Source organism: Ascochyta rabiei, chromosome 20 (genome assembly GCF_004011695.2).
Source record: "Ascochyta rabiei chromosome 20, complete sequence".
NCBI lineage: Eukaryota > Fungi > Ascomycota > Dothideomycetes > Pleosporales > Didymellaceae > Ascochyta > Ascochyta rabiei.
The window spans coordinates 126,904-143,828 of NC_082424.1; the positions used below are offsets into that span (position 1 = coordinate 126,904).

General features: G+C 59.0%; 7 protein-coding genes across 7 annotated transcripts, besides 13 other annotated features; 4 read left to right on the forward strand and 3 right to left on the reverse strand.

Moving 5' to 3' along the window:
• Positions 1 to 445: 445 nt before the first annotated feature.
• Positions 446 to 474: a tandem repeat.
• Positions 475 to 1,368: 894 nt separating this feature from the next.
• EKO05_0010537 (uncharacterized protein) lies at positions 1,369 to 2,896 on the forward strand (the record flags this gene model as incomplete). The annotated part of the gene is made up of 5 exons (XM_038943557.1): positions 1,369 to 1,470; positions 1,528 to 1,657; positions 1,709 to 1,776; positions 1,826 to 2,253; positions 2,302 to 2,896. The coding sequence occupies 5 exons, from the start codon at positions 1,369 to 1,371 to the stop codon at positions 2,894 to 2,896; spliced, it is 1,323 nt and encodes a 440-aa protein (XP_038793497.1).
• Positions 2,897 to 4,077: 1,181 nt separating this feature from the next.
• Positions 4,078 to 4,116: a tandem repeat.
• An 87-nt stretch (positions 4,117 to 4,203) lies between these two features.
• Positions 4,204 to 5,732, reverse strand: EKO05_0010538 (Alanine transaminase; the record flags this gene model as incomplete). The annotated part of the gene is made up of 2 exons (XM_038943497.1): positions 4,204 to 4,458; positions 4,518 to 5,732. 2 exons carry the CDS (start codon positions 5,730 to 5,732, stop codon positions 4,204 to 4,206), a joined length of 1,470 nt encoding a protein of 489 aa, XP_038793498.1.
• Positions 4,318 to 4,351: a tandem repeat.
• Positions 5,733 to 6,256: 524 nt separating the features above from the next.
• Positions 6,257 to 6,290: a tandem repeat.
• A 25-nt stretch (positions 6,291 to 6,315) lies between these two features.
• Positions 6,316 to 6,358: a tandem repeat.
• A 53-nt stretch (positions 6,359 to 6,411) lies between these two features.
• Positions 6,412 to 6,884: a tandem repeat.
• Positions 6,885 to 7,369: 485 nt separating this feature from the next.
• Positions 7,370 to 8,961, reverse strand: EKO05_0010539 (proteasome regulatory particle subunit; the record flags this gene model as incomplete). Its single annotated transcript, XM_038943670.1, has 3 exons — positions 7,370 to 7,562; positions 7,641 to 8,449; positions 8,506 to 8,961. The coding sequence occupies 3 exons, from the start codon at positions 8,959 to 8,961 to the stop codon at positions 7,370 to 7,372; spliced, it is 1,458 nt and encodes a 485-aa protein (XP_038793500.1).
• Positions 8,962 to 8,988: 27 nt separating this feature from the next.
• Positions 8,989 to 9,100: a tandem repeat.
• Positions 9,101 to 9,366: 266 nt separating this feature from the next.
• Positions 9,367 to 9,394: a tandem repeat.
• An 11-nt stretch (positions 9,395 to 9,405) lies between these two features.
• On the forward strand, positions 9,406 to 10,845 carry EKO05_0010540 (mRNA (guanine-N(7))-methyltransferase; the record flags this gene model as incomplete). The annotated part of the gene is made up of 1 exon (XM_038947253.1): positions 9,406 to 10,845. The coding sequence occupies one exon, from the start codon at positions 9,406 to 9,408 to the stop codon at positions 10,843 to 10,845; it is 1,440 nt and encodes a 479-aa protein (XP_038793501.1).
• Positions 10,235 to 10,296: a tandem repeat.
• A 531-nt stretch (positions 10,846 to 11,376) lies between the features above and the next one.
• Positions 11,377 to 11,413: a tandem repeat.
• Positions 11,414 to 11,558: 145 nt separating this feature from the next.
• Positions 11,559 to 12,331, forward strand: EKO05_0010541 (Peroxisomal membrane protein PMP27; the record flags this gene model as incomplete). The annotated part of the gene is made up of 2 exons (XM_038943601.1): positions 11,559 to 11,625; positions 11,691 to 12,331. The coding sequence occupies 2 exons, from the start codon at positions 11,559 to 11,561 to the stop codon at positions 12,329 to 12,331; spliced, it is 708 nt and encodes a 235-aa protein (XP_038793502.1).
• A 509-nt stretch (positions 12,332 to 12,840) lies between these two features.
• Positions 12,841 to 13,975, reverse strand: EKO05_0010542 (uncharacterized protein; the record flags this gene model as incomplete). Its single annotated transcript, XM_038943647.1, has 3 exons — positions 12,841 to 12,874; positions 12,928 to 13,491; positions 13,560 to 13,975. The coding sequence occupies 3 exons, from the start codon at positions 13,973 to 13,975 to the stop codon at positions 12,841 to 12,843; spliced, it is 1,014 nt and encodes a 337-aa protein (XP_038793503.1).
• A 265-nt stretch (positions 13,976 to 14,240) lies between these two features.
• Positions 14,241 to 14,269: a tandem repeat.
• A 14-nt stretch (positions 14,270 to 14,283) lies between these two features.
• Positions 14,284 to 14,322: a tandem repeat.
• Positions 14,323 to 14,543: 221 nt separating this feature from the next.
• Positions 14,544 to 14,628: a tandem repeat.
• An 8-nt stretch (positions 14,629 to 14,636) lies between these two features.
• EKO05_0010543 (uncharacterized protein) lies at positions 14,637 to 16,159 on the forward strand (the record flags this gene model as incomplete). Its single annotated transcript, XM_059637782.1, has 5 exons — positions 14,637 to 14,688; positions 14,744 to 14,781; positions 14,844 to 15,456; positions 15,510 to 15,806; positions 15,897 to 16,159. The coding sequence occupies 5 exons, from the start codon at positions 14,637 to 14,639 to the stop codon at positions 16,157 to 16,159; spliced, it is 1,263 nt and encodes a 420-aa protein (XP_059493765.1).
• Between the last annotated feature and the right edge of the window lie 766 nt (positions 16,160 to 16,925).

Below are 16,925 nucleotides of genomic sequence, written 5' to 3' on the forward strand. Positions count from 1 at the left end.
GGCCGCGTTCGTGGAGTGTTGCCGAATACCCTCATTCTTTGCTCGTCTGTCGACGCTGTGGTACAGTATTATCGTGCCTGCTCTTGCCGCCAGCGTGCGCGCTGACGCTACTCTCACCTTTGAAGGCTGGAGGCTGCAAGTCTGCCTTGGACTCGCCGTCAACCCTGCAGCGAAGGCACAACGTCACCATCAACACCCTGCAGTGCGCCATGGTTCTGATATTATGGCCGACAGAAGAAGGGCCATGACACAAACGGCATGACTCAGGCTCGCGACACTTGCCCTGGGGACGAGTGCGACAAGCCAACAACGACGGGCTGCGCCCGCCGCTCTTTGTGACGAGCGAACGACGACACCATCGGTGATCTCCAGGCCAATGTTTGGTTTGCACAGGGCTCGCCGTCCGTGTGCGAGCAGAACTACGGGAATACGGTAACCAACAGCTCATCGCCATCGGCATCGGATCTGCATGGCCGGCTGCACGCGAAGTGTCCAACGCTCGAAGGCTCCATTATTGCAAGGTCTGAAACGATCTGAAAGCTCTTGCAGCAGTCCAAGACGTGTTCCATTGCTCCAGCCTCCAGGTACGGAACCTAAGATAGGCAGAGCTAGGCTGGCGGTGGGCCAGGATCAACACGCCAACATGCATGCAGGCCTGGGCGTGACAGAACGGAAAGGGTAAGGCGGCAAAACATGGTTCGCGTGGTTCGCGAACGGCAATGCTCCACGGGGAATCATTGTGCAATGTGCATGCTGTTCGTCGCTATTGTCTCACCAACAAACAACAACCAACACCAATGCCCTGCACCAGGACGCAATCTGCCAACCACATTGGGTTGCCAATCAACCGCCACACATCATCACCGATGCTCGCCTTGATATCTGCAGCCCCGCCGCGCTGCTTCCAAGAGCGAGCTTCTGGCCGTCAGGGCCACTTGGAGGCATTGCGCTTACGGCGTAGGCAAAGTGGACATCGGTGTCCGAACACGATCCCACACCCAATGCCACGGGATTTCCTTGCCCGTTATCACTGATCTGGCTAGCCCAGGTAGGAGAGCCCTGGATCAGCGCACGACCTAGACAGTTCAGTGCATGCAGGGTAGTTCCATCCCATGGACATGGTGAGGCACAGCGACTCCGTGCTAAGACACCAAGCTTCGGTTCGCCGTCGTTTGATCGTTGGCTCATCTGCTGTTCTTAAGCTCCCCACACTCTCTCGTCCTTTCGAGACTCCGTCCACTCGGTACGGCTGTAATGTAGAACAGTTGCGGCGCAAAGAACACCGCACCTCCAACAGCACATTCGTCCTCGTCGCCTCCGCGTTTCGGATGAGTAGAACAGCGGTGCTGGAACCTCTCCTCAACGAGCATGACTACGTCACCAGCAGACGCAAGAAATGATCCGCGAAACGCGAACCTGCCTCTGGTAAATCAGCCTCAGACGATCATCGGAACGGCAATCACGTTTCTGGTAAGTCACAGTATGTCTTTCTCACGCCAATGATGCGTTGCTTACCCACGTCTCTAGGTACTTGCCATTGTAGCAGCAAGCCTGCGGCTTTGGAGTCGTGTTCGGGATCGCCTCTGCGGCTGGGACGATGCATTTGTCTTCCTTGCAGGCTTCGCTAGCATCGCCGGCGAAAGCATGGTCTGCCTGAGTATGTCTTTATTATATACCCTGAGCTTGTTCGTTTCTAATCCTGAGATAGTGCCGTATGACGGGCTCGGGTTGCACTTCTACACCCTCAGCAGCAGCGAGAAGGAAGCTTACTTCAAGGTCACAGCACCGCGCGCAACGATTGAATATGAGCTGACTGGCTCTGCAGCATATATGGGCAAGCAATGTTGCCTACTGCGCTAGCACCACCTTCATCAAGCTAGCCATCTTGTTCCAGTATATGCGACTTTTCGACGAAACAACGACCTCCACCACCTCGTCTCGGTACCATCTTGCGCGGAAGTGTATCTGGTCTGTCATTATTATTTCTGCCATGTGGGGGTTCTCGTTCTTCATTCTAGCACTCTTCCCTTGCCAGCCAATTGCGAAGAACTGGAATCCAACGTTGCCAGGCAAATGCGTGGGCTGGGGAACAAAGGACCCCGACCAATTCTTCCGTATGTGGGTCGCTCAAGCTGCCACCAACATGTTCCTCGATATCATCGTCCTGTTGCTGCCTCTGCCGTTTCTCGGCATCTTACGGCTCGCAGGCAAAAGTAGGGCAGCGCTCATCGCTCTTTTCGCCTTGGGTGGAGTGTAGGTTTTCTTACTCCTTCTCGAAGTCATATTCTGACCCTCTGCCAGTGTCGCTGTTATGTCGATAGGCCGCATGGTATCTCTCTGTATCGACCGCGCCGGCACTGTTCCCGTCCTCGACATGTCGTACCACACCCCTGTTGTGTTCATCTTTAGCATCCTCGAAGTCAACATCGCCATCTTGTGCGCGTCGATTCCTACTTTCTGGCCCATCATCAGCTCCTTCGCGGCCAACAGAATCCTCGTTGTCAATGAGGTCCTCGTCCACGTCGAAGAGTACCCAAAGCCGAACCTTGACGGCCAGCCGGGCATCGGGCTCGCGGAGCAGGGCGCGTGGAAGTCTCTACCTGAGTCACCAGGTGTTCAGACGCAGCAGCCAAGTCGTTTGGGTGCAATTGTGCGGAAGTTCGACCAGAGGCCCAGCAAAGAGCCGCATGCTGGCGCAAAGCACAAGAACAAAAGCAGCGTGGCGTCCTCTGTGGGAAAGGCATTAACGCGACCTGAACTGAACGGCTCCGCCCCGCGGTCAAGCCAGGAGTCGCAGCACATTTTGTACCCGGCGACGAGCCGGGATTCGACGAGTTTGACAAAAAGCGATTACGACTGGTTTGCAGAGCTTGACAGAGATTGCGTGGGCAAGTGAACGACGACAAAGATCGATAAAGGCGAAGATCCGTTCAACAAAAGACGGCGGTCAGAGACATGAGGCGCAGAGATACTAGTTGCTACAATGTCAATACCTCGGTGGTCAGATCTACCCATCAACACAAGACCAACCCGCACAACCCAGAACTTTTGAACGTCCACAATCATCATCTGAAAAATAAATCACTGCTCACGATGGACTCCGGCTTCTGCGCGCATCTCAGAGACCAGAGTCCGTTCCTTCCTGAACGCGAAGACGACATGCCCACCCGATCCCGCCTGCGCACGACCCAGTCTCCATAACTGCGTTTACGCACATCGCTTGTGTACCACCTCGTAAGCGGCCCATCCGCCACATCTCTTCAGCAACACCGTCCCGCACGGCTCCATGATTCAATCCGTATGTCTACCTTTATGTACACACAAGGCTTCTGTATCCCGCAGGGGAACCATCCAGCACGTCGCGTCTCGTACAAGCGCTATGCCAATTCCTTCCATCGGGCATGTGACGAACACCGTCTTGTCTGCTGTTGTTGACGGCAGTGGGTTTCGCGCGGTTGGCGTGACGGTGGGGACACCGGGCCAGCGCTAATTAGTCGGTGTAGGGTCGGTTGTGGATAGAGTAGCTGCACAGTCCGAAATCGTAGAAGGGGTACAGTGGAGCCAAGCAAGGCGTTCGATATCAGCGTGGCTGTTCTTCCCTCGTCGTAGCGGAAGTAATCGGGGGTTACAGCAAGAGTGAAAAGGATGATAAAGACAGCTATAGGCGCATACTAGCTTAATTGCTGTAGGTTGGGCTGGGCTTGGTCTGGGTATTCTTACCCTCTCATCTCATCTAGCAGGACCGTTTGGGTTGTCTTTGTCTGTCTTGTAACATCGGTGTCATCTACCACTCTTACAACCTTTAGGCTTGGCGCAGAGTACCACACTCCTCCAACCCCCTGGCCTGCCTGCTACGTTCCCATCTACAGCCCTCCGGCTACCGTCGAGTCCGAGACGACGACTGTCGGGAATCTGTCTGGTGCTGTCGAAATCCATACAAACGCGGGTGAGTGTTGTTTTTGCATCCAGGGAGACACGTGTAGATATGTGTATGGGTATGTGTAGATAATTTATTTACTCTCCCTACATCATGCAGATGCGGTGCTAGATCGAAACGTGCAAGACCAGCCGTTCTGCCATCCAGCAAGCACAACCACGACTGCAACCCCAATCCACCCCTCCCACCCCACGAGCGCATCGCCCTTCAACCCTCAACCCATTTCCAAACACCGCACACTCGACGGCGCAAAGACGTAAAGACACTCACTTGAACTCCTTCATGAACGCCTCGTGGAACTTGACCAGCCTCTCGGTCCAGTCGGTCCCCGGGGCGAGGAAGGTGGTGCGGAAGTGGAAGGTGCCCTCCTTCTGCCCGAAGCCGGTGCCGGCGACGGTGCAGACGCCCGTGGCGTCGAGCATGCGGAAGCAGTAGAATTCGTCGGGGGCGCAGCCTTCCTTCTTCGCCTGGGCGATGGCGCGCTCTGGGAGCGTGATGGTCGGGAAGAGGTACATTGAGCCCTGGAGAATCAGTCTGAGTGCAGTGATGCGAGGGGAAGAAAAGGGAAAGTAGGACTCACCTGCGGCTCGCCGACTTGGACACCCTCCATCTTCTTAAACGCCTCGTACAGGGCGTAGGCGCGCTTCTTCAGGCCGGCGAAAATGCCGTCGTACTCCTGCTTGTACAGCGCGTAGCTTGGCTCGCCCTCCTTGGGCGGGTTGACCATCATCTCGACGATGCACTGGCCCAGCACTGGCGGACACAGCTGGATGGAGATGAACTTGTAGATCTCGGCCGCGACGTCTGGGTGGAAGCCGACGAGCTCGAAGTAGCCGCCGCGGTGGCCGCACTCGCCGACCATGCCCTTGCTGACCGAGTGCAGCGAGGCCAGCTCGATGTGGTCGTACTCGCCAGGCGAGGCGTTCTGCAGGTCGCGCAGGGCCTTTTTGAAGGAGATGAACTCGCCGATGAAGACGTTGGTCTGGTAGACTTCGTCTGCGATGACGACGAGCTTGTTCTTGGCGGCGAACTTGAGGACGGAGTGGATGTCCTCGGCGGGGAGCGAAGCGCCGGTGGGGTTGCCCGGGTTGATGATGCAGATGGCCTTGATGTCGGTGCCCTCGCTCTTGGCCTTGTCGTAGCTCTGCTGGATGGCGGCCATGCTGGTGCCCCAGTTGGCGGCCTCGTCGAGGTAGTAGGGGACGCAGCGGGCGTCGAGGACGGACAGGGTGGCCGTGTACAGGGGGTACTGGGGGATGGGGACCATGACGCCCGTCTCGGGGGAAGCGCAGATGACGTGCAGCAGCGTGTTGACGCCGGACGAGGCGCCGTTGCTGAGGTAGACGTTGTCGACGGACGAGGGGTAGCCGTCGCGGCGCTCAATGTACTCGGCGACGGAGCGGCGGATGCCGGGGGCGCCCTGGGACTGCGAGTAGGCGCCGACGCTGTTGACCTCGCTCAGCAGCTTCCGGGCGCGCTGGATGACGTCGTTGGGGTAGCCCAGGGGGCCCGTCAGCACGTGCTCGTGCTCGAGCAGCAGCGGGTTCTCCAGCAGCGAGGCGACCTGGCGGAAGAAGGTGATGGGCTTCTGGTCCAGCTGCTGGGGGTTGCCGATGTTGGCGGCGATGACGGTGTCGAAGGGCAGGTCCTTGCCCTCGCCCCTGGCCAGCTTTGCGCGGTACTGCTCCGACCTGACGGCCAGCTCGCCGCGGACCGCATACTTGGCGGCGCGCACGTGTGGGTTGATGTTGTCGAGGGTGAGGACCGTCTCGGTCTCGGTGATGCCGGACGACATGGCTCGGCGGGGGGGAAGGTGCGGTGGCGACGGTGAAGGAAGGCGACAGGAGGCGGAGGGAGGGGCAGGCCTAGCGGATGCAAAGCGGGGCGCTGGAAGATGCGTGAGCTCGCCGGGTATGAAGAAACGAGCGCCCTACAACACAGTACAGTGTGCGTCGAGAAAGGCGCAGTGTGGCTCCGACTACAATTTGTGCTGGACAGCTGCCCCACTACCATGGAGGGGTTCCATGCAGCCATGCAGCCATGGAGACCCCTCACACCGCCCCCACCGGCCTCCAGGCGGCCACGGGAGAGAGGGTCATGGACGCAGCGCGAGAAGAAAACAAGGAAACGACGGATAGATACCTCCCAGTGCACATCCAGCGGCCGCCCTCGACGCCACGCATCGTGCCAGCCGGCCGCCCACGCGCTGGCAAAGGAGAGCCGATGACGGCGACATGGCCATGGCAGCCTGCTGTGGTACCTAGCGGCCTTGCCCGCGGGTGAGTGGGGTGGGGGAGGAAATCAGTCGCGGCGACAATCGACATGGACATGGACATGGACATGGACATGGACAATCGACAGCTACGGCCAGGCACTAGTCTGCGCTGGGCTAGCTCTGCTCAGCTCTTGTATCTGCTCTGCGCCTCCACGTCCACGTCGTCTCCAGGGGTGTAGCGCGTTAAGAAGACGTGCGAAGGTGATTGAGGTGATTGAGGTGAGTGAGGTGAGTGAGGTGAGTGAGGTGAGTGAGGTGAGTGAGGTGAGTGAGGTGAGTGAGGTGAGTGAGGTGAGTGAGGTGAGTGAGGTGAGTGAGGTGAGTGAGGTGAGTGAGGTGAGTGAGGTGAGTAAGGTGAGTGAGGTAAGTGAGGTGAGTGAGGTAAGTGAGGTGAGTGAGGTGAGTGAGGTGAGTGAGGTGAGTGAGGTGAGTGAGGTGAGTGAGGTGAGTGAGGTGAGTAAGGTGAGTGAGGTAAGTGAGGTGAGTGAGGTAAGTGAGGTGAGTAAGGTGAGTGAGGTGATTGAGGTGATTGAGGTGATTGAGGTGATTAAGGTGATTGAGGTAAGTGAGGTGAGTGAGGTGAGTGAGGTGATTGAGGTGATTGAGGTGATTGAGGTGATTAAGGTGATTGAGATGCTCGAGGTGATGGAGGTAATTGAGGTGAGGTGAGGTCAAGTAGTGTAGATGCAGGCCGACAGCTGAAGAGGAGATGCATGACCTACCCGCCCTTGTGGCACCGTGCCCTGTCCTGTCCTGCACGTCCAAAATGCAGTGTAGATGCAATGCGGAGATACGGGAGCCACGGGCACGGCGTTTGGCCAAGCCATTCCGAGCGGATCCATTCGCCGCTAGCCATCTTGTGGTGTTGTTCTTTCAATCACGAATAGGGTCTATTCACGTTGCTTCACATTCACGTCTATCTGCATCACCAATAGGGTCTATTGTCCACGTTGCTTCGCATTCACTCTTCCTGCATCACCAACAGGGTCCATTGTTCACGTGGCTTCGCATCCACCTCTTCCCCCTACCCTTCATCAGTCATCATCCCGGACTATTTTCATGTGGTAGCTCTATTTCACGTAATGGTCGTTCGTCCAGCCTTTCGCCGACGACAAAGCCTATCCTCATCGGACCTGTCGTTCGTGACGGCAGCTCTCCTATCCGCGCTCGCTCCCTCTCAGCCTCACGGCCTGGCCGTACTTTTGCAGCTTCGTAATCAGCTGGTCGCCCTGCTTGACCACGTCCACGTACTGCTTGTTCTTGTCGTCGGGCCGGTTCGTCTCGATGATGCCCTTGACGCGGTCGATCGTACACGGGATGCGGTCGGCGGCGATGAACTTGGCGAGGTCCCTGATTGCAGTTAGCGTCGTGTCGTGATGTTGTACAGAAGATGATTGTGTAGAAAATGGGTGTGTGTTTATGACGTACTTGTCCAAAAAGTCAATCGTGACGCCAAAGTCGTTGGCCATGCTCTGCAGCCCAACCACGCGATAAGACTGCAGCAGCTGCTGGTAGCCCCGCAGACGCATCTCGCGCACGTACCAGCCGCGGTGCTCGTACAGGTACCGGTCCTGGCTGAGGAAGCTGACCTCGACCTCGCCCAGGGCGGCGAAGAAGCTCTTGTAGTTGCCCTCGTACAGGCTCTTGACGAGCTTGGACAGCGGCGAGAAGTCAATGGGCACCTCCTTGTCCTGCTGGCCGCCGAGCGTTGTCAGGTTGACGGCCGCCGGTGCTGGTGTCGCCGTCTGTGTCGATGCGTCCGGCATGTCCTCGTCGCCAGCGCCGGGCCCGGCCGAGGTGTGCCCTGTAATGGCCGAGAGCTTCTCCTCTCCGCTGCCGACAATGGCCTTGATCTCGGGGGCATCGACGACCTTGGACTTGAAGTCGACGCGCTTCAGCGACGAGGAGCCGGCGAGGATGGCGTAGACGACGAGGCTGGAGTAGCTGCACAGCTCGTAGCTGGTGAATGTGGACAGGCTGTCGAGCAGCAGGGGCGCGGCCTGGGCGTGTGAGCGCACGGTGAGCAGGTGCAGGCCCGTGTAGGCCTTGAGGCGGTTCCTGCGGTCCCAGTCGCCGCCGCTCTCGACGAGGGCGGTGGCGCGCGCAATCGACTTCTTGGCCAGCATCTTGTCGCCGAAGAAAAGGGCGACGCGTATTATGGCGAGGACGAGGTCGATCTTGGTGCCGAGGATGCCCGTCTTGTCGAAGATGGCCTCGTAGCTGGCGATGGCTTTGTCCTGTGGCGGTCAGTGGGTGTGCTGCTATGACCTCGTCTCCAACAGGCACGACGTACCTTGTCGCCGATGCGGTTGTACAGCTCGGCGCGCTTGCCCCGCGCGGCCTGGACTTCGGTGTCGCCGGCCTTCTCGGCGGCCTCGTCCTCCTCCTTCTGGATAGCCTCCAGCTCCCTGTCGTTGTCGGCCTTGAGGCGGTCGTACAGCTTCTCGTCCCAGGTCAGCGGGGCGTCGAGCTCTGGATTCCGTGTGGCGAGCATGCTGGTTATGCTGGCCGAGGGGCGGCGGTGGGACGTGGGCTGGTCGGCGGAGCCTTCGCCGGGGGCATTCAGGACGCCGTCGGTGGGGTGGGCGAGGTAGCGGTAGAGCGGAGCCATGTTGCCGGCCTGGATGGCGTCCTGGACCGTCTTGAGCGACGCCTGCTTGGCCGGCTTGCTGGCCGAGGGATTGGTGAGCTGGAAGACATGCTGGGCCAGCTGCAGGTCCGGGTACTGAGCGAACTGCGGGTCGCCCATGGTGCGCGTAGACAGCAGAAGCAGTGATGGAGGTGAGGTGGAGGTAGACAAGGAGAAGTGGTGGCGGTGGACAGGAGGAGAGATCTGGTGGTGGTGGTGGTGATGGAGGCAGCAGTGGCGGTGGGGGTGTGGCTGGAGGCAAACGTGGCGGCGTCGTGATTGTTTGGCAGTCGATGAGCTTGGAGATGCGGCGGCGGACGATGATGATGCTAGCTACCAGCGCGCACATGCTCCCGCGCTACCGCTCCACCTCTTGGCGCGACCGTCGCCCTTGCACCTGTCTCTCTCTCCCGTGCAATCAGGCATTGACTTGCCTCTGCACACCCAATCCGCCAGGCCAGCTCCAGCTCCACCTTCACCAAGACAACCACTCCAGACGTTTACCACAAACAACCATCCCATATTCACCACCACCACCACCACCACCACCACCTCTTCCACACCATGGCCGACAGGAAGCGCGGCCGCTCTCCCTCCAGATCACAGTCGCGCTCGAGATCCCCGCCGCGACAGCGCAAACGGCCGGGCGCTGCGTCCAGACTGTCCGTGGCCGACCGCGAGGCTGCCCGTCAGCGCCAGCTGCAGCGCGAGCAGGAGGCGGCGCGCACCGCACAGCAGGAAGCGGCGTCACGTGGGGTGCACGATGTGGTCAAGCAGCACTACAACATGGTGCCCGAGCGTGGGCGCGAGTGGCGGCAGACGGACAGCAAGATCAAGGGCCTGCGCAGCTACAACAACTGGGTCAAGTCGTCGCTCATCCAAAAGTTCATCGGCGACGACCGCAACCTCAAGATCCTCGACATTGGCTGCGGCAAGGGCGGCGACCTGCAAAAGTGGCAGGCCTCGCGCAAGGTCGAGCTGTATGTCGGCTGCGATCCCGCCGACGTCTCCATCAAGCAGGCCAAGGACCGCTACGCCCAGATGCAGAAGAAGTCACGCCGCCTGTTTCACGCAGAGTTCTACGCAAAGGACTGCTTCGGCGAGTGGCTGGGCGACATCCCCATCATCAAGGACGTCGGCATCGATCCCTCGGTGGGGCCCGGCAACGCCATGAGCCAGCGCTGGGGCGGCGGCGGCTGGGACATGGTCACGATGATGTTCTGCATGCACTACGCCTTTGAGAGCGAGGCCAAGGCGAAAGGCATGCTGCGCAACGTCGCCGGCGCGCTGAAAAAGGGCGGCCGCTTCGTTGGCTGCATCCCCAACTCGGACATACTCTCCGCCAAGGTCGTGGAGCACCACAAGGCGAATGGGACGGCGCCCGCAGAGAGCAACGGCGCCGACGACCAAGACGACCGGCCAGCCTTTGCGAGCGACGAGGACGACGAGGACGACTGGGACCCGGAAAAGAGCCTCGACAGCCCCAAGCCCGACGAGTCCGAGCACGCAGACACGGCAGATGATGTCAAGGACAAGGACGAGGACGAGGACAGGGACAAGGGCAAGGGAAATGCCAAGGACAAGGACAAGACCAAGGGCACGAAAAAGGCAGACGAGCACGAGGATGGCGAGGTCGAGGAGGAGGGCTTCGCATTCGGCAACAGCATATATCGCGTCAAGTTCCCGGGCAAGACACCGCCAGACGGCACCTTCCGCCCGCCGTACGGCTGGAAGTACTTCTACTTCCTCGAGGAGGCCGTGGAGGCGCCCGAGTACGTGGTGCCGTGGGAGGCGTTTCGGGCGCTGGCCGAGGACTACAACCTGGAGCTGCAGTACCGCAAGCCCTTCCGCGAGGTCTGGGAGGAGCAAAGGGACGATCCGGAGCTGGGGCCCCTGAGCGAGCGCATGGGCGTGAGGGACCGACGTACGGGGCAGCTGCTGACGTCGGAGGAGGAGCTGGCCGCCGCCGACTTTTACCACACGTTTTGCTTCTACAAGGTCTAGTCTGCTTTATGTTTAGTAGGCTTTTACCACGTTTTGCTTCTACAAGGTCTGGTCTGCCTTGTCTCGTAGACTTGCACCATGACCACTTGGCTCTATTTCTTTTACAAGGCAGTCTGGTAGATGTATACTTTATTATAGATTAACTTCTTTAATGAGGTAGTCTGGTAGATGTTTACTGTATTATGTATTAACTTCTTTAAAAGGTAGTCTGACAGATGTATACTATATTATAGCTTACCTTATTTTACAAGGTAGTCTAACAGTTGTATACTGTATTAGAACTTGACTACTTTTACAAGGTAATCTAGCAGATGTATACTATATCATAGCTACTGCACGCTGCAAGGAAACCAACAGAATACACACCTTCACGTGCCATCAATACAAGACCAAAAACCGCCGGCTCACAGTGCACACCACGCTCGTGACTCGCGCTGTTTTGCCGAGGTTGGTCGTCACAGGCTTCCCCAGCTTCCCGCCTGCGGTGCCGCATCACAGGCCGAACTCCATCTCCGCCGCCGGTTCGTCACCCGTTGATAGCGTTGATTGCGTTGATTGCGTTGATTGCCGTCCCTCTAGCCAGCACGCAACGCACTCCTTTTCTTGCACACTGGCATCTCACATCGCTTGGCTGAAGGTGCTCTTATCGTAGCAAGACCCCCCACGACGCCGAACGCACCGCCTCCCTCTCTCCGCTCAACGCAGACGCCATCATGGTCGCAGACGCCCTCATCTACCACCCCACGGTGTCGCACTACCTCAGGTTCGTCGCGACCACCGGTGCGTGCTCGGCCTCTCCCCCCTTCCCTTCCCTGCCCTCCCCCGGCAACACTGACAGCCCGCAGTCGGCCGCGACAAAGTGCTCCGCACGCTGCAGTATTTTTCGCGCTTCCTCGCCTGGTACCTGTACCGCACCAACCGCCCGCTCAGCAGCATCGCGCCCCTGGACGCGAGCAAGAAGCAGCTGGGCACCGCGCGCAAGCTCATGCGCGTCGGCAAGTTCGTCGAGCACTTCCGCGCCGCCGCCGTCGCCTCGGACAGCACCGCGCTCGACCCGGTCGTCAGGTTCACCACCGTCGGCCGCCAGCTGGGGTACGCGCTGTACATGGCGCTCGACAGCGCCAACATCCTCGACGCGACGGGCATCCGCAAGAGCACCCACGGCGCCCGGCTGCTGCGCGAGGCGAACCGGGCCTGGTTCGCGGGCCTGTCCTTCTCCGTCGCGCACGGCCTGTACGCGCTGTACGGACTGCAGAGCCGCAAGAGCGTCGTCGCCGCCAGCCCGGACCCGGAGAAGGTCGTCGAGCAGAAGAAGGTCAGCAAGGAGCTCGATGCGGCCAAGCTGCAGCTGCTGACCGATCTGTGCGACATGACCATCCCCCTCACCGCCCTCGGCTGGCTGCACCTGGACGATGGCATCGTCGGGCTCGCGGGCACCACGAGCTCGCTGCTGGGCGTGTGGGCGCAGTGGAAGAAGACGGCGTAGGCGGCCATGTTGATTCAGCCTGTACACGTACCACATGGAGCTCTCTATGCAAGTTTACATTTCCACCTCGAATTCCACCTTGCTCTTTTCTGACCGTTTATGCTCTTGGTGGTTGACTATGAAGAAGAAGAAGAAAAAAATGAAAAATGAAAAATGAAACATGAAAATAGAAACACTTCTAAGAGAAAGGAGGGCAGAGATGTTTGGTTGTATTTAGTTGTAGTAGGTAAGAAGCTATAGTGTATTGGACCATACTACTATCAAGTAAGAATAGAAAGAGTAGGTAGCTATAGTAGTAAGAAGCTATAGTGTATTAGACCATACTACTATCAAGTAAGAATAGAAAGAGTAGGTAGCAGACGTTGCTATAAGAGGTAAAGACGTTGCTATAAGAGGTAAAGACGTTGCTATAAGAGGTAAAGACGTTGCTATAAGAGCCAAGGAAGATAGATGGTATGCTTGGGTATTGTTGCTTCGCTTCAACGCAGACATGTCCTTTATTCTTCTCGCTACGACAGGGGCTTCCGACCGACGACGACGAAGCTGCGGTGGTGAGCTGCGATTCCCGGGGGAAGTGGGTTGGGGGCAGGACTTACAGCGGCCAATAGGCATGGCAGCCGGGGTCCTTCAGTTCGGATCGCACCTTGGCGAGCAGCACGTGCAGCTCTTGGAGCGTCCAGCCGTCGTAGAACTTGAGCAGTCGTAGGCTGAGGCCCTCGATGCCCTCGAGCATGGCGCTCAGCTGCAGCAGGCCTGCGTCTCGGACGCGCTTCTGCTTGGGCCAGGGACCGATGGGCAGCTTGAACTCGTCGACCACGACGTCGACGAAGCCTGCCTTTAGCAGCGACGCCTTCAGGAAATCGACGCTCGTCCGCAGGTTCACGCCGACCTTGAGCGCGGCCTTGCCTTGCTCTACGCACCACGTGTGTAACGAGGTGCCAGGGTTGCGGGACGTGGGCTGAATGACGGCCATGTAGTCCATTTCCTGGAGCTCGATGTAGCCACCGGGCTTGGTGTGGTCGTAGGCCTGGGCGAAGAGCTTGTCCCAGTCGCGTATGCAGCCCGTCATGGTGCGCATGTGCACCAGGTCGAAGTGGGCGAGCGGCCAGGTCCAGTCTGCCTCGGCGTCGTCAATCTCAAACTTGACATTGGGCGGGACCCTGCGAGGATTAGTGTGTAGCTACGCACACGGGAAGTCGTGCACAAGGCAAGGGTGCCGTCGACATACCACGTAGGCTGGATGGGACTCAAGTCAGTGGCGGTTATGGTAGCGCTGGGAAAGTGCTCGGCAGCATCGATGGCCCATATGCCGGTTCCGGTGCCGATGTCGAGGATTTGCTGAGGATGGTGGACAGGCGCGAACGTGACCTTGTCGCGGAAGACGAGCTGTATGGAGGCATACTTGATGTCCAGTCTGTCCTGCTCTTGCTCGTCGTCGGGCAGAATGTACTCGCCGCTGGCTTGGTAGGCGTGGTACCGCCGCCCGTTCTCGTAGTGGCCGGCCATGATGCTGGACGTCAGCGAGGCCGTTTCCGAGGCCAGGTCCCCGTACGACGAGTCGGCATCCGAGTTGGACCAGACGTCGAGGTCATCTGCGCCGCCCGCAGCCAGGGACGGGCTGCTCTCGCCCGCGCTGGTCTCCATGGCGGGTTGCGTCTATGGCGGGTTGCGTTTCGTGGCGCTCTTGCCGGTTGGGTTTCGTGGCGCTCGTGCTGGTTGGGTTTCGTGGCGCTCTTGCCGGTTGGGTTTCGTGGCGCTCGTGCCGGTTGGGTTTCGTGGCGCTCGTGCAGCCACACGCCGACGTGCCCGCTGTTGCACCACTGGCAGGCTCTGGCGAAATGCAGATGGCCACGTGCTCTGGGTCGCAATGCGGGTCACGACAGCGCTGGTACTACGCAGCAACCAGGTTGGGTGAGGGTGAGGGTGAGGGTGAGGGTGGAAAGTGGAGGGTGGAGTCTAGAGGGTGGAGTCTACAGTCTAGTCTGGAGTCTTGTTTTCTCGCTCGACGCGCTCGACGTGGGCGGGAGGCGGCCCGGGGTTGAGCGGCTGGTTGAGCGGCTGGCGGGGCACGGCTGGCGGGGCGAGGCGGTCCGCACCCGAATAGGCAGTGGATGGGAAGGAGAGCAGGCAACCCCGACATTCACGACGGTGCTCGAAGCTGCACGCTAACACTTGGACCGCTGGAAGCTGCCCGCTAACACTTGGACCGCTGCACTCCACCCCGCTCCACTCCACCCCTCCACTCCACCCCTCCACTCCACCCCTCCACTCCACCCCTCCACTCCACCCCGCTCCACCGACAGACATGGCCACCTCCACCACCACAAAGGACTTGCACGTGCTGATTGTCGGTGCCGGTACGTACCACTCACCCCCTCGGTGACGCCATCACTGGGCTGACCGCACACCCAGGCACGACCGGCCTGTTGATTGCCCAGGGTCTGAAAAAGGTCGGTCGAGCCAGAGACAGCAGCATCATCGCCCTGACACCGTTGACACCCTTGACACGCAGAATGGAGTCGCCTTCACCATCTTCGAAGCAGAGACCGACTCCACTTATCAGACCAGGCCTCGGGAATGGGGCATGACCCTCCACTGGGGCTCTTCTCACCTTGCCTCGTGTCTGCCCGACCATCTCGCCGCACGCTTCCATGAAGCCTACGCCGATCCGTCTCTGAAGCCCGACGCCGTCACCGGTCTGCCCATATTCAACGGCAAGACGGGTGACCTCATCATGGAAATGTCAGCCGACCATGCAGTGCGTGTGAGCCGGAAGAAGATGCGCAGCCTCTTCAGCCACGGTCTTGACGTCCAGTATGGGAAGCACGTGGTCCGCGCGTACCCAATCGACGACCCTGCCTCGCACCACAACGGCCGCGTCAGGCTCGAGTTCGAGGACGGCGGCCATGCAGTCGGCCATGTCGTCGCCGGCACCGACGGCGCAAAGTCGCTGCTCAGAGAGTCCATCGTTGGCTTGGAAGACGCCCAGTTGACGACCGTGCCCGTGAACCTCTTCAACTTCGCCTACACCTTCGATCCCGAGCTTTCTCTGCGCATCCGAGAGCACAACCCCATCTTCATCAACAGCATACACCCCGATCATGGAACCATGTACTGGCTGTCGAGTACCTTCTCCCCCCTTGCATGCCGCCCCAACGGCCCGCTGACCCGCTCTCAGTCATGGACGTCCCCGACCCGGAGAAGCCAGAGACCTGGACCTTCCAAGTCATGCAGAGCTGGAACGACAAGACCACACCGCCTTCCGCAGATCTGACCACGAACCAAGGGCGTCTCAAGTTCTTCAAGGCGCGCTGCGACGAGTACGCCGAGCCGTGGCGCTCGGTTGGCCGCGCCGTCAAAGACGGTACCACGATTCCTATGGACCGGCTGACCTATTGGGAGAAGTCGCGGAAGTGGGATAACAGACGAGGGAGAATGACGCTATGTGGAGATGCTGCCCATCCCATGACACCCCGTAAGTTTCCGCGTTCCTGCGTCACCCCAGTCTACAAGACCCTGGACCCCCACCCCCCAGATCTCATCGTTGATACCATGCATTCTGCAGATCGCGGCCAAGGCTTGAACAACGCCCTGCAAGACGCATCCAACTTCGTTAGTGCGCTTGTGTCCGTGTCCAAGGGCTCGGCAACCCTGGCCGACGCAGTCCAGGCATACGAGGATGAGCTCCTAGAGAGAGGCCAGACAGAGATGAGCATCTCGCTGAAACAGTCTTACTTGATCCACGATTGGGACACGCTCATGCAGAGTCCCATGGTCAAGATCGGTATGCGCCAAGTGAAGAAGGGCGAGGATGTGCAGAGTGCATGACATGTCCCTCGGCCGCGGCTGGCCCTACCTGGCAGTCGGTGAAGGAGGTCATGACGTTGGGTCCACCAATACATTTTGACAGACTTGACCTTTTCCATCCACTTCTCCTTGACTGCAGCGCTGCTGGTGACATGTTTTGCTAATTCTGAACAGATCACGGCGGCGCTGGGGGTGACATGTTTTGCTAAATCTGAACACATCACGGCGGCGCTGGTGGTGGAATGTTTTGCCAAATCTGAACACATCACGGCGGTGCTGGGGTGAAATGTTTTGCTAAATCTGAACACATCACAGCCGCCAGTGTTGGCGTTGTCTATCCAAGGGTCCAAGACCCTTCCCAACGGCTTGAATGGCCTCGTCGAGGGCATATACAAACACCAGCACAGCAACCGTTGCAATCTCAATGGCATTCCCGATAGGACCGACTTCGGCTATGCGGATAAAGTGCAAAGATACTGAGCATATGGGCGCATCCATCTCGATTCCTACAGAGCGATTGCCTTCATTCCATCTGTTCGTAGCACCCTTGTTAGGCCCACGACCGTGGATGCACAGCTGGGTGCTTTCGCCGCCTTTCAAGGCTCGTCTCACTGGACGAATCATGTCCTAGCCATCGCCAACGCCGTTTCAGCGTCATTCCAAACACTGACAGCATCCTACTCGCTACCTATCCGTTGACTTGCAGTAGCACAGGCTTCGTCATGCGCGGGTGTTTTTCGCCCACAGCCAGACTCTCACCAAGGAGTTACGAGCATTCTTGGTTGTC